Raw genomic sequence first — 16712 nt, forward strand, 5'->3', positions numbered from 1 at the left:
AAAAAAAGTTATCTTAATAATAGGCGGGATCCACCTTTTACATGCATTAGCTTTGCTTATTTTACTTTGTTTTCAAATATCTCAGTCATTTTAAAACCGCTTTTCATCATTATTGTAAACTTTGAATTTCTCTTAAAATTGTATGCTGTTTAACACTTCATAATAAGGAGTGCTTTTTAAGCATCGTGCAGAAAGGTAAAAACTGAATTCTCACCTCAACCAAAATTATTGGCCTGAAATTGGCATCCTCACGACTGCAAGCTTACACATAATTTCGTGATACTAGTATATTATGGTAACAAAAAAAAAAAATAGCCGACAACTTCAGTCCATACTACGCTCTCACGCACGTACTTGTATTCTCTTGTATGAGCTGTTATTTTCGCAAGTCAATGTTATCAGACCGCGAATCTTTGGGTATAGAACACGTACGACAGCCGCGTGTCAATTCGCGAAAACAACATCTGGCGAAAATGTCCCCGACCTCGTCATTCGCGAAAATATCTGTACGCGAAAATAACAGCTTTTAGTACATTCTTCGGTCCGGTCATCGAGTCCTCGTCCCCCGGCCACCGTGCGTTTTTAATTTCGCTGTAAAATTATGCACCCACACGACTTGATCCGTCGCGGTGACCCCTGGAGCTGAGGTACGTTGTTCTCGCTTAATTTGTACTTTTTAATAACGAAAAAGAAAAAATGGCAGTTCATAGACGTACCGAACAAATAAAAGAATTTGATACGGTGGTTGGCTCAGGCTGGAGTGGAGTCTGAGAATGAGGTTGGTTACACGCCACTCGAGTCTAGTAATGTAAGTGCAGGTCAATTTACAGTAACATGGTCGTGCATGCCCGTGCTCTTATAAGGCCGTATGCTGTGTACCGGTATTTGGTAGGCGGTAGGCCTGGTGCGGCTGGCTGGCTGCGCGCTGCGGATCCGGATGGCAGTAGGCCTATTCTACCTGTATGCTGCATGCAGCTCACAATGTAAACTCATGACATTTTAATATCAAATGTGACCCTGCACCTCAAAACAAACAAAAAGTCGCCAGACATGAATTTTTTAGTTAAGACCATATTCTGAAAGAGCAGTCTTTAAGCTTTAAAATGACGTATAACTCAAATCAAATGGACTCTCCTAACCTATCTAAATATTGGAAAGAAAGCACATACTCAGGAAAAGTGTGAACTGAGAAAAGAGGCTCTGAAGTACAGTGTCTATTCAAGCGCTTAATCTTTACCAAACCGTGCTGGCTGTGCGATGAATGGGACAAAAAACAGGAAGTAAACCACCAGAGCAACAACAATGAAGCGATTATCAGATTAAACTGAAATTAAGCATGCCTCATTAACACATTCTGTACATAATTAATGCCAACTTTAAAAGCAGTAGCACTATCTTTTCAAAACTTATTAGAGTTGAAAGTGAAGAGTGTGGACAAGGTTTTTCAGAAATGAAAAAGGGATTCTGAAGACACACCTAATCACACTATTCTACCAAAAATGTTCGAGATAAACTGCTAAAAAACACATTTTCCTGCCCGTTTTATGATACCAAATTTTAGCATAATGTAAAGAAAGATCCGCTCTTTCAGAAAATAGGAAAAAGTCAAGTTCGGCTAGGTTGACCCATTTCACTTATTTTCAGTCCTCACGCAAAATCAGTGTGTGCGACTTTATGTTCGTTTTGAGGTGCACGGTCACAAATTAAACAGCATGTAGGATAATTCAGTGTAGCTGTGCTTTGACTCACTTCTACTTGACACTGAGCTTACACTGGCTGAAAATACAGTGAAATAGGCCGTGAAATATATACATCTGTACTCTAATTGTCATCAGAATCTTGACAGAATGTCAGTTTTCGTAATTTCCTCCACCATCCACATGATCCATTCAGGGCCAGGGCCAGGCCAGGGGCCAGCGCAGGGGTTAGGGGAATAGCTATAGAATGGAGCCTAAGATAGCATGTGAATGTGAGAGATTGACAAAATGTTTGTGTAGACTGTAGAACAGGTTCTAGTGCACATAACCATTTGGCATTGGTGGTCGGTCTACAGCACTCGGCAGACCCTCCTCTGCAGTGCTAGGGCAGTGGCAGTGCAGTGCAGTGCAGAACTTAATTGTACAGTCCAACGTCAGATTTACATAGTTCACATTATTTCTAGTCATGCTCAGACTCGAGTCATCACTAGGGGGGTAGCCTGACCAGACGCCCTGTTGCTATTTATACAGCGACTGGGCTGTGTATAGTTAGGCTGTGTATAGGCGCAAGGGCCAACTCGGACTATTTGGCACAAATGGCAGGTCTGGTGTGGTGTATTATTTATATAGACAGTGACTTTTAAAAAACATTCCTTTATCATAGGTCTATTTGTCTATGTACAGCTAAAAACAATACTCCTCTAGACTAGTATTAATGAAGCAGGATGTTCTGCACCTCATGCTTTAAGAGATTTGCAGATCAAAGGTGGTGCATGGTGGTGGTGCTGACTAGTTCTTCTGCCAGTCTGCATCTGGCAGGATACATGTTCCATAACCTGATCTCTGGTAGACAAGAATCTGTTCAAAGGGTATCTGGAATTGATGGGTGTGTTCACGGAGTGATGTTGTTACTGGGATCAGCGATGCCGGAGGGATGTCCATTATACTCTTGTTGATGATAGTCATACGGTGCATCATCAGCATCTTGCACTGTGCAATGCTTTCATGTGGAAGTGGCTATTGTTTGGAGTTTGCTCAGCATTGTTGATGTCAGAAACAATTATTCACTATGCTAACATAACAGAGCCCAAACCTCTACCAAGGAGCTCATTTTCATCCATTATACCCACCATGCTGGAAATCTTTCAATTTTCCAAAATAGAATCCTTGTGCTTTTATATATATAAATAAATGTCATCACCTTCCAGCTATGTGGCGATGCAATCACCTGACCAAATCACGCGCTTTACAGTATCTATGCAAGTCTCAAATATTTGCAGCTTGAACTGCCAAGTTTACTGATCCTGTCTGCCAAAAAGATTAAGAATCATTCAAAAATCCATAAAAATTCCCAGATCACTACAAAAATTGAATCATGTTTCTTGTGTCAATGTTATGAACTTTTCCTGCAAGTTTCATTCAAATCCGTTCACAACTTTGAGTTATTTTGCAAACAGACAAACAAACCAACACCGACGAAAGCATAACCTTCTCCTTCCTTGGTGGTGATCTAGCTAACGTTAAGCCTAATTACATTTTGCTGTGATTACTGATACTGTGTGAATGTTCCAGTGCTTTCAGTCAAGTCTCTACTGACTGTAGCATAAAATAAACTGCAACCAGCCTGAGCACGCTCCCAGGCCCACTTTGCCAATGGAGCGTCCCAGGATTAATACAAATTGTAGGTAGACCCTGTACATTACATAAGAGTCTACACTAAGTATGATGAATTTCACAACATCATCGCATGTACTTTATAGGTCGAGTCTTTGACAGAGTGCAACAAGCAAGAGCATCATAGCTACGCCAGCCATGGATGACATGGAGACCAATGGGGCAAGTGATGAACCAGAGGAGGTGCAGTTCCTGTACAAAGCAATGTGTAAGTTTGTCCCAAGAAGAATTGATCGTCTATTTATATGTTCAAAACCTATTAAAATGTTTTCAAAATTATGGAGTGTCAACATGAACTTTTTGATAACACAATGTACCTGTGGAATGGATACCTGTGGTCAGTATGGATGATACTGAATACAGGATTTAAGCCTCTACAGCTGCATTCAGGTCTAGATTTGTAGATAAATTGTAAACGCTTGTAGTTTGCTGGGTCATAGCATTGGCAGGTGGGATGGCATCAATCTTTTAAGAGTACATGTAGGCTATCTAATGGGTTCATTCTTCCAAAGCTTGTCGGGACCAATTTCAAAACTGTACCTCATGGAGACACTGGGTGCATCTATGCAAGTTTTTTTTTTTTTTTTCACATACCCGGTAATTATGATTTTCCTCCTGAGAAAGTCTTCAATCAAAATTTTTGAAACTTGTAATTCATATATAAACCTCTGTGTACAAATTTACTCTGCAATCCTCTGTTCCGACGGTTCACTGTACAGACCTGGCTTGTAGTTTAATTTGTGGGCTTCTTGAAGTACTTGCCTTCAGTTTCAGTTGCCTCATGTACCACTGGCACTGGCTGTGGCGCTTCTTAAGTCCAATTTGAAGTTGATGGCATTCATGCAACTGCAAGCTCGAGGCGAGCTGATTGCCCCTTTATACTGGGAACTGCATTGACTTTGAGATGATATACGTTTTTTAAACCCAGCTTGGCCCTCGAGACGTCTCATCCCTGTGTCTGCCTCCAAAATGAGTGATGCATATATTAAACTTCCGTTAGTAATCTCAATCAAAGTCGGACTTGGTGCTCTGTGTGAAGGGAATCCATTGTGATGTATTTCAAGTTTTAAAAAAAAAAGTTTTATTTCTGGATTTTTCTTGAATGTGCAATAACATCCTCCAATGACACAGGTACCTATACTTGACATGGTGATGGCAGATGTTAACAAAATCTAGTAATTGCACAATTTATGTTAAACCTGCTAAGATAAATGACTAATTTGTCCTGGACCTAATCTGATCCCAACACAGAGCCTAGTGCAGTGTGTGCGTACACAAGCATTTGAAAAAGCATCGCAGGCTTTGTGATAGCACTAGAGATGTTTGGCACAGCAGTGGTAGATCATCTGGTTAAACCATTTACCATGCATGTAGTGTATGAAAAGTAAATGCTACATCTTGTTGAGTGAACATTGCAGCAGGCTTGAGATAAGAATGATATCTAGCAGTGACCTGTAGATTGAATTAATGAGCCTTATTTGCAGGTACCAGGTGGTGTACAACACAAATTATTCTGAAAAAAGAGTTGTCAATGTCACATTTGACAATATACAATTTCATATTTCCTCTACAACTTCAAGGACAACAAGGTAGCCGTCAACACAGACCATCTCTTGACACCCATGCCCTCTACAAACACTAGAAATTATCATTCAAACAAGTTCAAATCTGTACCTGCATGAACCCGGCTGTACCAGAAATCTTTTTCCCCCCAAGGACTATACTGGCATGGAGTGCGCTCCCAATCAGCATCCTGGCTTCCTTATCAATAGAAGCCTTTAAGGGTGCACTCACATCACTCAACCACTGAATGATGTGGCTTTTTACTTGCACCTTGTATTATAAGCACAGTCTACCTGCACTGCACGGGACACTCACTAGTCCTCTTGACGCTACATTTAAGTGATGGATCCTGAAGTAGAAGAAGTAGAAGACGAAGAAGTATCTAATACTGCTCTGCTGTTGTTGTTTTTTTTTGTGTGTGTGCACATCTATTCATACTAGCTTTTACTTTAATTTCTTCCTTAAGTTTGTAAATATCAAGTGTGACAAGACCAGTAGCCTTTTATATGTGATAACAAAAAGCACAAATCGTGAATCTGCATTCTAGCTAAGGTTCCTCAAAGCATCTCCAAAGGATGTGTTGAAAGTGAAAGGCATCAGTGTATCGCGCTGAGTACCAAGTTATTGAGCTACTTGTATTATACCAAAGGAACCATTCCGTTGATATTGCATAAAATGTAGAAATTTAGTCTCTTGACAATGTGGATTGATTTTGTCTCTCTGCTCAGAATAAATATTTGTAAATGCCCCGTTCATTCCTAAAATGCAGACCAAAGGGACCCAAAGAAACGCAGAGTGAAGCCTGTCGACCATCGTCTCCTTCAGATCGACTTTGGCCTGAGTGACAGTGACAGTGACAGTGACTTTGAATTTAAAGGTGACCGTGAAAGTGGTAGGTAGCTTAACCCTTTGTCTACAGTGTGCTCCCGTTATAACGAAGTCCTCGGGACCGGCAGTTTTTTTTCGTTATATCGGAATTTCGTTGTAACTGAACAAATAAACAATAGAAATACAAAGAGTGGATGACATTGCAGCCCAAATTTTTACTTCGTTATAACTGGAATTTCGTTAAAACTGTGTTCGTTATAATGGGAGTGCACTGTACCATGTTCGCCTGCCTGTCTCAGTTGACGGCTTGCCAACCGATCATCGAAAGATCCCAATATGCCACCGTACATAGAGCTTGTGATGCATGGTGACGGAATAGCGGTGATTCATAGGGATTCTTTCAATACCATTAATGTATTCTAATTTTCTGGAGAGGATGTGTCTTATAAGAAAAATACTAATGTAGGGGTACTTTCCAGACCAATGTGTGATCGTGACTGAGAATACAATTTTAGAGTGTGTTTTTAGGTTGTGAATAATGGCCATTTGCAAGAGAAAGAGCAAGCTGCAATTTTCTCTACAGTTTTTGCATTTCTACCATAAATACTTTTATAAAAAGTTGCATGCCTTTGTGAAACATAATGCTTTCCAAAATGCACTCATGCATTGTGGTCTCAGAATAATGTGGCATGCGGGATACACAGTGGCACTGCACAGACAGAGGTGGGCAGAAGCATAGGGCACAAAACTCTTGAGAATGAATACTGGCTATCAAACATCCTTGTCAACATACCTTGTCAATTATGCTAGAGTGTTCTTTGATTTAGTTGTTTACTTTTTTTTTGGGGGGGGGAGGGGAGACTTAACTTGACTCATTACTTGTTTACAAAAGAAAGCTGAATGCAAGCAGTATGCAGTAACTGGTGGTCATTCGCTTTGTCATTGAATATTGTATACACCAAGTATTTCCTGAATTTTGCAAGTCGGGTGCCATTCGCGAAATTAAAGACATGAAGATAATAACTCTGATCCCGTTATGAATGTGACGCTCACCTATGCATTTCTCCGTTCAGTAAAGAACTCGCGAAATCGTTGTGATGTCCTGATTTACGAAAATTTAGACTTGCTAAATAAATGACGTATACAGTGCTGTTAACGTAATGGGACAGAGGACACATAAAGGACACAGGGGTGTCTTTGCCCCTCTTTGATACATTTTTACAATGTACCTGCACTACTTTGTTATCAACAGACTCTGGTGGTTCTCATGATGGTGGAGACTTGGGCAGCAGCGACGAGGACCAATCGGACGAAGATGACGACAGTGAAGAAGAAGATGATGATGAGAGCAGTGATACAGACAAGGATTCAACATACTCAGATAGTGAGCAGAAGTTGACTGTTGGTCAGCTGATTTCAAGAGCAAAGACCAAAAAAGGAGGCTCCCAACCGGTATGTGTAATTTCTGCCACTCCCACTTGTCTGACAGCCGGGCTCAAAACCCACAAAAAGTATTTAATCCTCAAAATGAATTTTCACTTTTCTACATAGTCTAAAAGAGTAACCTCTAAGCTTTGAAATAATGTATAACTTGTTAAAATTGGACCAGCCTCACTCATTAAAGAAGTAATTGAAATAAGAGAGAGTTTGATAGGAAGTGCAGTTTAATAGAAAAGGGATAAAAGAGGATATAAAGATTAGGGTCGCTCAGGCGTGCTGTGCAGAAATATCAATGAAAATCACAGTGAAAGCAGTGCTTGTCTGACAAATATGGTCCAGAAAAACTGCTGATATCTCGATTTCAGTTTTGTTTTAAGCCGCCAAATTTTGACAGTAGGTAGAGGAGAGATGAAGTCTCCCTGGTAAGATAAACTACTGAGAATCTGAGTTGGTAGACCCAAATGACTAGTTTGGTCCTTTGCAGTGTATCCTAATCGGTGACTTTTGGGGTTTTAAGCTGGGTAGTCACATAGAATTATTCAGTTCATATTTGAGGGAGGGGTACAAAGGGGAAGAGGTCACAAAAAGGGGTGGCATTTCTCTTAGTCTGACTTTTGATATGAAATAGAGCAAACCAAGTGTCTGTATCATGTCATATCCAAGGTGATAGAGAAAGTATTGAGTTGTTTGGTGATAACTAGGTGACATCCCATCATTTTCAGCCAATTTCAGAAGGTCGTTCTCTGGACAAACTGAAGATCGTCATCTGCTCGGTGTGTCTGGGTGAAGTAAGGTAAGATTACAGAAGTGAAGGCATATCATTCATGAGCAAGGTGCTGTGTTATATGAAAGTCCATATTTAAGGTAGAATCTTCAACATTCCATTTGTAGAATCATTCGTAGCTCTCTCTTGAATTGTCTCGTAAAAAAGGCAGTAGGGGAACTGAAATAGGTTATTTTGATGTCTTTGTTGATGTTTGTTGTTCATTAGTCTATTCATAATATTGCCTGAAGAGGTAAGATTGGATTTTGTGAACTTTTCGGAGCAGGTCAACTGTGGTTGATGGAACAGGTGATTAATTTTTGGTACCTTGTGGACTGGAGCATAATCTTGATCCAGGATTAAACAGTCATAGTATAATACTAAGATACAGTGTATGACTGTGTAGGCCCTATAGTGCCTTTGCATGTTCCTTCAAATCTACTTTTTTCGCATTGTTCCCCATGTGAATTCAGCTCAGGACTCTCTTTGTCCCGAATTCATGAAGGTGGTACAATACTTATCCATGGTTTAAACCATGGACACAGACCATGGGGCGCCAAGTGTCGCATGGAATATTTCGTTAAGAAACCGGTCATTTCGTCAACGAAATGATTATTTTGTAACGAAATGACAACATTTCGTAGCATTATAAACATTTCGTCCAACGAAATGACTGATTTTGTAACAAAATATTCCATGTGACACTCAGCGCCCCATGGTCTTTGTCCATTGTTTAAACCATGGACAAGATTGTACCACCTTCGTAAATTTGGACCATTTAGTCTACATTGCTGATTTTGAGTCTGTTTGCTTACATTTTCCCCACAGTGAGGACACAGATGAGATTGTGGAATGTGATATGTGTGGCGTGCCTGTACACGAAGGTAAGGACTGTGCTATAGGGAGTAATAAATGAAATATTTAATATAATTTCAGTGTTATCTTTGTGAGCTTTAAATGAGACATGCTATCTCCCCTAGATTGGCAGCAGGGCACATCTGCTTCCTGTAACCAAGAGGTTTAAAGGAGACCTCCGGATGATTTTCAGAATTTTGCATTTGAACAACTATAAATTAGTTATACTGAGTACAGAGTCTCAAAATTTATAGTGATTGGGGTGAGGAATGAGAATGATTTCAAAGGTTATAACCAATTCCTATGGACAAGGATGATGACATGGCAGCCTCACCATAAGAATGCATGAGTCGGGGCTCAAGGAAGCGGAACAAAAGAAGAAAGCATGCATAGATTTCACACAGGTGAACTTGTTAAGCAAGCGATACTGTAATGGAATTACAGTGCTACATTTCTATAATATGTGAGCCTCCGATGTCATCAACATTGTTCAGTGTTCTGTGTTTAAGATCTTTCAGAGTGTTGGTCTTTGCTCAAGGATCTCAATAAATTCCATATATCTATATGTGCTACATAAGGTGAAATTATGAAAATCATCTGGAATGCCCCTTTAATTGATTGGATGGCTGATAATTTTCTATAAATCTTGTGATTTACATTGTACAGAATGCAATACTGACTTGAATTTGAAACATGATTTCTTTGTAGAAAGCACAAAACAAAACAAAACAAAACAGAATAAAAAACTAACAGATAAACCAACATATAGTACAGTAACCTGTGGTGAAAATCAGTGAAGCAGTGTTCCCTCTATTTGATTTCTAGTTCTCTTGTCATATTGATTTCTTTCTCCTCTAGAGCTGTGCTACTTGTGTGCAAGAAGGATATTAAACCTCATTGCTTGGTTCCTCATCTGTGCCTCTCCCATTATAGGTTGCTACGGTGAACACCAGAGTGATGCAGACTCCACGTCCAGCACTCAGACGGCCAGCTCCACTGAGCCCTGGTTTTGTGACCCCTGCAAGGCTGGCGTGGCAAACCCAGTAAGCATACATCTTCACCTCAGAAGAGAGAGAGAGGAAATGTAAAGGAAGTCTATCATTATTTAGTGCCTGATTGAACTTATGTGGATATTTTAGCAATTGTTTGGAAGTGAAGGAGCAGCGTCATTTCTTTATGTTTCATAAGTATTGAAGGTGGTCAAATGAAATTCTGCCTTCACTGTTTCCTCACAAACTTCAGGAAAGAAAAGAAACAGGAAGAAAAATCTTAAGCAGTGCAGAGCAGTTTGTCTTTCTAGTAGCTTTAATGATTATCCTTGCACAAAATTTAGATGATGCACGTGAGAAATGATCCTGTTTAGGTCAAACTACATCCTACAAAAGTGGAGAGAACTTTTGTCCATCTAATGGATACACAACTAATTTGTTAGAAATTGTAGCAGGTATGTAATTGAATGTCAATGCTTTTTGAGTGTCCATTCCCTTGTGTTTTGTTAAGTTTTGAAGTGTTGTTTGTTCAACTGCAGACTTGTGAATTATGCCCGAATCTTGGAGGGATTTTCAAAGAAACTGATGCTGGCAGGTGAGTATGCAAGACAGCAGTCCATTTCAAGTCATAAATCAGTGCTATTTATATGTTACTGAAATAAGTTTGCATGCAATTTAGAAATACATTTATGAGTGTAAAGATGTGTGAAGTCTTAACCCTATCTTAACTGGGGAGGGAGGGGTGGTCAAATTGACCCCCCTCTCGACATTTCGCGCCACGATTCCGCAACGTGCAAAGATTTTGCCGCGTCGTTTCATGACTTTTTTCATTGAAGTCTCCCACATAATTTGAGACCAAATTTGCGACGTCCGGGTACACCTTTCTGAAGTTACGCAATGTTTTACATATGCATGTCAACCCGAAAACAGCTCAAATTCATGATTGTGTTTTTTGTTTGATTGATATAGATTAGATTATTTCAACATTTAACCGTTGAAATTAATAAATTCTAATGTAGATAAGCTTGAAAAAGTGCTTGCAACAAATTTTGGCAAAAAGCAATAGAAAACAAAAAGATACATAAGAAATTAACAAAACAAAAAAAACCAAAAACTGATTTTGATTGCGCAATTTTGTGCAAGAAAATTGTTCGATCTGTCTGGAGAGACTCTGACACAAAAAATTAGCAATCCTTCAGTCTTTTTGATGGAGTTATAGGTGAAAATATGATTTGCATAATTAATTCATTAAAAAATATAAAATCAACATTTTTCTATTGTATGACCATGTAATCTTGTCGTTGACATCTGGCTCTAGTATGTTCAGGCAAGATTTTGCGACGATTGCGCTGTCGGCGGCTGAGATCTGAAGGGGGGTCAAATTGACCCCCCCTCAGTAAAAACTTGATCTCAAATAGCCCAGTTAAAATAGGGTTAATGGTGCACATCATATTCTTTCTTGGGTATGTATGTGGCCCTGAAAGGGCCTACCCACTCCCGATATTCGATAAGCATGTTCTTACCATTTTCAAGAGAATGGCTGGAATGATAAGAACATGCTAACCTAAACATCAGGAGTGGGCAGGCCCTTTTCAGGGCCACATATACCCAAGGAAGAATGCATGTTGCACTATTAAGCCTTCTAGTACTAAATGTTATACCACTGCAGAAACCTCCAAAGATTTTTTTTTTTGTGTGTGTGAGGCTATTCTAGTCCTTGTTCACAGGCAAGTTCGGTGCACTTCTGTCCATCCACCAGTTGGCACAACAGAACTCATCACATCAAAAACATGGCATTATTGTAGCACACTAAATCTATTCCAGTTCAGTTCTGCTTGTCAACAGTATATTTTCTGCAGACATGACTCCAAGAGAGTAACAAGTAGACAATAAACAATGAAGAGTATTCCCTACTTGTTTCTACTTTTATTTATGAAGATTATTGAGATGGTGGAAAATATTAAATCAGGTGTTTTTCCGTAAAAAAACAGCTTCTCTCAAGACAATAAACCCTAATTCAGGAGTTCAATTTATGTGTTCCCAGGTAAATACGACCAAGATATAAGGGTTTTCCAATTTTCTTTAGGAATCTGGTACAGTGCACTCCCGTTATAACGAACACGGTTATAACGAAATTTCGTTATAATGAAGTAAAACTTCTGGTCCCAAAATTATGGCCATTGAAGTCTGTGGTACAAAATTCATTTATAACGAACACGGTTATAACGAAATTTCCGTTATAACGAAATCTTTTCTGAGCACCACTGACAAAGAAAAACAAAAGAAATGTGCTCTGTTAAACGAAATGCGAATCGCTTCCGAAAATACGTAGCGGAATTAGCATTTATAGCGTCTCTGCATGGGCGAACGCTTCACATCACTGTGTAGGCCTACGTGTTCGCTCCTTGTGTCCTGCACAGTTTCCGAGCGGGACTTGCATTATTGTAATACAATAATCTGAAATTAAACAAGGTTCGTTTTATTGTTCCAAAGGTACAGCTGTACTTTATTACAAAACACACAGATTATTATACACCTAAATGTCCGTTGGTTCGGAAATGAAATAGGGTTTGTTATTACGAACATTTTGGCGTTTTTCAAACAGTTCGTTTAAGTGTATTACTAAAGTTTGTTAAACCGACAATGAGATGTGGTTCTTATTATGACGGTTGGTTAGTCAGGAAATTATAGCAATTCTAAACTTTCGTTCATCGGAACATTAAAAAAAGTTTCGTTAATCCAAAGGTGAAAAAAGGTGTGTCCACTAACAAAACTTGGGAATCGCGAACTTCATAATCGTTTTAAGATAACCGAACCTACGAAATAACTAACCTTTCGCATTTTTTTTTTTGATTTACAAACCTCTTTCGGAAGAACAAACCTTATTTCATTGTCGGATTAAAAAACCTACAGAACAGTGAACCATTCTCATATTTTCATTTACAAACCTTCGGAATGACGAAATTCATTTCATTTTCCGATCAACGAGCCTTCGGAAAACGAACAATAAAATATTTATATCTAAATTATGAACTTTCGGAATAACGAATCGTCGAAAGAGCGAAGCTTTGAAATAATGAACAAACCTTTGGATTCCCGGGAATGGCGAAACTTCGGAACAAAGAGTCTTTCGGAGTAACGAACTTTAGTAAGAAACGAATCTTTGGAATAGCGAATGGTAACAGAATCGTAAACTATCATTTTCTACACGACTTATTGTGTGACAAAAACAACTTCATGCTCTCTTTTAAATGTAATATCCAAACGAAATTAAAAAGGTACCATTCTACTTCACATAGCTTTCCAGTGCATGATGAGTATTCAACAAACATGATATGATATATATATATATATACATGGTTACCTTGTTTTTGTTATATTATATTGTATTTGTTCGGTTATAACAAAATTTCGTTATAACGAAAGAAAACGGCCGGTCCCGAGCATTTCGTTATAACGGGAGTGCGCTGTATAACCAATCATACATAATGCAAAGAAAATCATTTCTGGTCTCCCACATCCCTGCAATACACATTTAAGTTGTATATGTTGTGGTACACATGTCCTATGTTGTAATAGCTTTTATGATTACATTTTTGTATCAGATTGTTACATTTTGAGTTTTGTTTTAAAAATAGATTTAGAATATGTGTAATGAAAACTAATAATATTTTTTCCAATTATCCAGATGGGTGCATGTTGTGTGTGCCCTGTATGTCCCAGGAGTGGCGTTTGCTGATGTTGCCAAGCTTCGTTGGGTAACCCTGTCAGAAATGGCACCTGCCAAATGGGGAGCCAAGGTAGGCAACCTTTGCTGGCATCACTTTTTTTTTGTCAATTTTTTTTTTTCTCTAAAAAATTTGTTGTATTCAGTATTAAAAGTGCATCTGTCTATTTGAATGCAAAAACCAGAACTAGATAAACCTAAATCAAAACAAAACAGGAAAGTACAGGAGATAGCAAAACTATGCCTTATCATGAAGAAACAAGTCTAGTGTTCGAATGTTTTTATTTTATTTTGTTTCTTTGTTTTGTTTTAGTTCCATTTTAGTCATGTCCCTTGTATCTTTAATGCATAACCTCTTCTAGTATAGTTGTTCGTTGTTGTTTTTTTTTTGGTTGTAAATTGTTTTTTCAGCATTGTGCAAAATCAAATACACACCTACATCGGATACTCGACCATCCAAAACACTTAAGATATGGTGGCCTTTGATTATGAAAATCCAGTCCTCATTAGAGAATATGGGACTACCCACTTTGCCATACAAAGCCATTAGTGGATATTTCAGGGACTTGACATGAAATTGTGTCTTTCTGTATTTCTCCTTGCTTTGTCTCTTGACTGTGTAGGCCTTGGAGTACTGTAAAGACACAAGTTTCGCTGCACATTAAGTTTTTGCATATTTGGCTTTACTTTTGGGAAGCATGAATTCTAAATCCAGCAAAGATATCTTTATAACAATTTTGTCTGCATATTTTCAATGGGTTGACAATTGCACAGCGCGAATTCAAGAACCTGCTCGTATGTTAATCCGCTTCAGGTCATGAAAAATTAATCACGCGAGAATATCAATGTTTACAGTAAATTAATTTACATCTTCATAACGGCAGAGTTTGGGGCCATAAAATCAAGTTATCAGTTTCCACATTATTGAGCATAATGCCCTCACATTTTCTGTTGCCATGCATCCAACAGGCTTGTAGCTACTGTGAAGACGACCGCTTCAGTCAAACAGGCATCTGCATAGGATGTGATGCTGGAATGTGCAGAAACTATTTCCATGTCACATGGTGAGTGCCTTGTGTCCAGTGGACTCTCTCTGGCCGCTCATTTCTTCATCTTTGCTTCGGTAATAGTGTGGATTTTATTGTTGGGATGAGTAAAGTGAATTATAAAAGCATGTTGAAGAGTATGCAATGTGACATCTGGGCAAGGCAATGAAGACTGTATAGATCCTTGGCTATTTTGTAGTACATTTGGAAAACAAAACTCATATTTATTTGTTGCTGTTTTTTTCAACCAAGTATATTTTCCTTTGTCTAGGCATAGGTTACTAGAGAAATGGTAGGCAGATTACATCTTGGCAACACAGTTCCATGAAACCCAAGATACATGTATGCCAGGATGGTAGAATCCTAACTGGTCATCTAAAGAAGTTGCCGTGGTGATTTTGTGTAAAGTCACGCAGACTATCCTGAGCATGGATGTCATTCAGCTTTGTTATTCATTCCATTGTTTTCTCTGTTTGTTTGTTGTTGTTGTTATTTTTTTCTTGTCAGTGGCCAGAGGGAAGGATTGCTGTCAGAGGCCTCTCCAGACGAGGTGGGTTTTACCCTTTATGTACCCAGGCACTTAGCTTTAACTTGTCAAGCTTTTTTATCAGCATCCATTATCCATCTAAACTTGAACAAATTGTACCCGCAAAGTTACAATGTAGCTAGTCTACTCAGGTGTAGCGGATGCTCCAGAGTTCAAAAGGAGGGCAGAGATTAACACAATAGGAATTAGGGGGATTAGGTCATGTCCGTTCTTTGACTAAGTAGTTTCCTGACACCTGTGCCAGTTGGTGAACAAAGCATGGTAAAGTCTATTAAAACAAACATTTATTCACAAAAAGCAAAGAGAGGAGAGGGGACAGGAATGGGGGTGGGGTGGGGTGGGGGGGGGGTGGGGAAAGGGAATTGAAAATCAGGAGTCCTACTCTCCATTGTTATCAAACTTGAGTGAAGCACTGTCAGTCAGTACCCAATGAGTAGGTGACTTCTTGTTTCACAAATATGTGGGCCCAATTCATGAAAGGTTGCCATGATATCAACTCGTGCTAAAATGGGAAGTGTCATGGCAATGATAAGAATCCTTCTCCCTGATTGGCTGCTGCTATTTGAAGATGCCATTCAGAAAGAGTTGTTGTCCTAACATCTTATTTGAAGTAGGGCCCTGGAGAGCTTAATGTGACATTAGAACATTTGATTTGTATGGCACTGATAGTTCAGAGATTATATTGCTGTTAGCCTTGCCCAATTGCACATGAGCAAAATTTGAAATTAAAAATACCTTTATCAAAACAGCAGGAACATGTGATTAAACAGAGTGATCCCCTTTTTTCTCTTAATTCCTACATGATACATTTTAGCAGAGAACACATTGATGTGACATGGTGTTAGAGCAGTCCCTCTTATAATTTACTGGTATGTCATTTGTGGGCATGCACGCAATGATATTAGCAGACTATGTGTGCAGTTATTATCAGAGGAAATAGAGAACTGTTTGTTGTGATGTAAAGTATACCACCCAACTTTATGAGCCGTAGAGTGAGAGATTAGTTATTCTACGATCCACTTTGGTATAACAGGTGAGTGAAGTATACTAAATCAGTTTATCTGCCCCAGCAGATTGCAAAGCACTAGTTCTAAGAATGCTTGAAGTCCAGAACTTAATGGTCTGTGGTCAATTTATTTGCCTCAACAGGATATTGCTGACCCCTTCTATGCGTACTGCAAGTTACACGTGGAGAAGGCAATCCGGCGCAAGAAGCGCCAGAACTGGCTGGCCATGCAGACCAACCAGAAGCCGGCCACTCACTTCAACCAGCTCCTCTCTGCCCTAGAGGACAGGGTGCATGCCAAGTACCTCAGGTATGTCATGTGGTTATCCAAGCTGTATGGTGGTTGTCATGGTAGTCTCTGTTTGTGTGTATTTGAGGGGAGGGGGAAGGGTTAACCCTAATTAGGCTGGGCTTTTTTGGCTATGCTATGTCTAGGGGGGGGGGGGGGGATCTCGCCTATGGAACGCGTGATCGCGTCGAAAATCGGCACACGCGACGCCCGCGACATATACATGTACTATCAAAATGTATGGTTACTTTCTCCGAAAAATTTTTCCTATATTTTATATTTATTAAT

At 39.2% G+C, this 16712-nt stretch overlaps 1 protein-coding gene across 1 annotated transcript in view; it reads left to right on the forward strand.

Moving 5' to 3' along the window:
- The first annotated feature begins 549 nt into the window (after window positions 1-549).
- Window positions 550-16712, forward strand: part of LOC139710350 (PHD finger protein 14-like) — a 32500-nt gene continuing 16337 nt past the window's right edge. The window contains exons 1-12 of the mRNA XM_071622277.1: window positions 550-647; window positions 3458-3579; window positions 5704-5826; window positions 7015-7214; window positions 7925-7995; window positions 8794-8849; window positions 9754-9863; window positions 10349-10404; window positions 13498-13609; window positions 14506-14600; window positions 15090-15132; window positions 16279-16445. Of these exons, the coding sequence (XP_071478378.1) occupies window positions 3510-3579; window positions 5704-5826; window positions 7015-7214; window positions 7925-7995; window positions 8794-8849; window positions 9754-9863; window positions 10349-10404; window positions 13498-13609; window positions 14506-14600; window positions 15090-15132; window positions 16279-16445 (1103 nt within the window). The 5' untranslated portion in view covers window positions 550-647; window positions 3458-3509. The remainder of the gene's footprint in view (window positions 648-3457; window positions 3580-5703; window positions 5827-7014; window positions 7215-7924; window positions 7996-8793; window positions 8850-9753; window positions 9864-10348; window positions 10405-13497; window positions 13610-14505; window positions 14601-15089; window positions 15133-16278; window positions 16446-16712) is intronic.

This window comes from Diadema antillarum, unplaced genomic scaffold (assembly GCF_040938485.1).
Source record: "Diadema antillarum isolate AM-2024a unplaced genomic scaffold, OU_Dant_1.0 scf00000038, whole genome shotgun sequence".
Classification (NCBI taxonomy): domain Eukaryota; kingdom Metazoa; phylum Echinodermata; class Echinoidea; order Diadematoida; family Diadematidae; genus Diadema; species Diadema antillarum.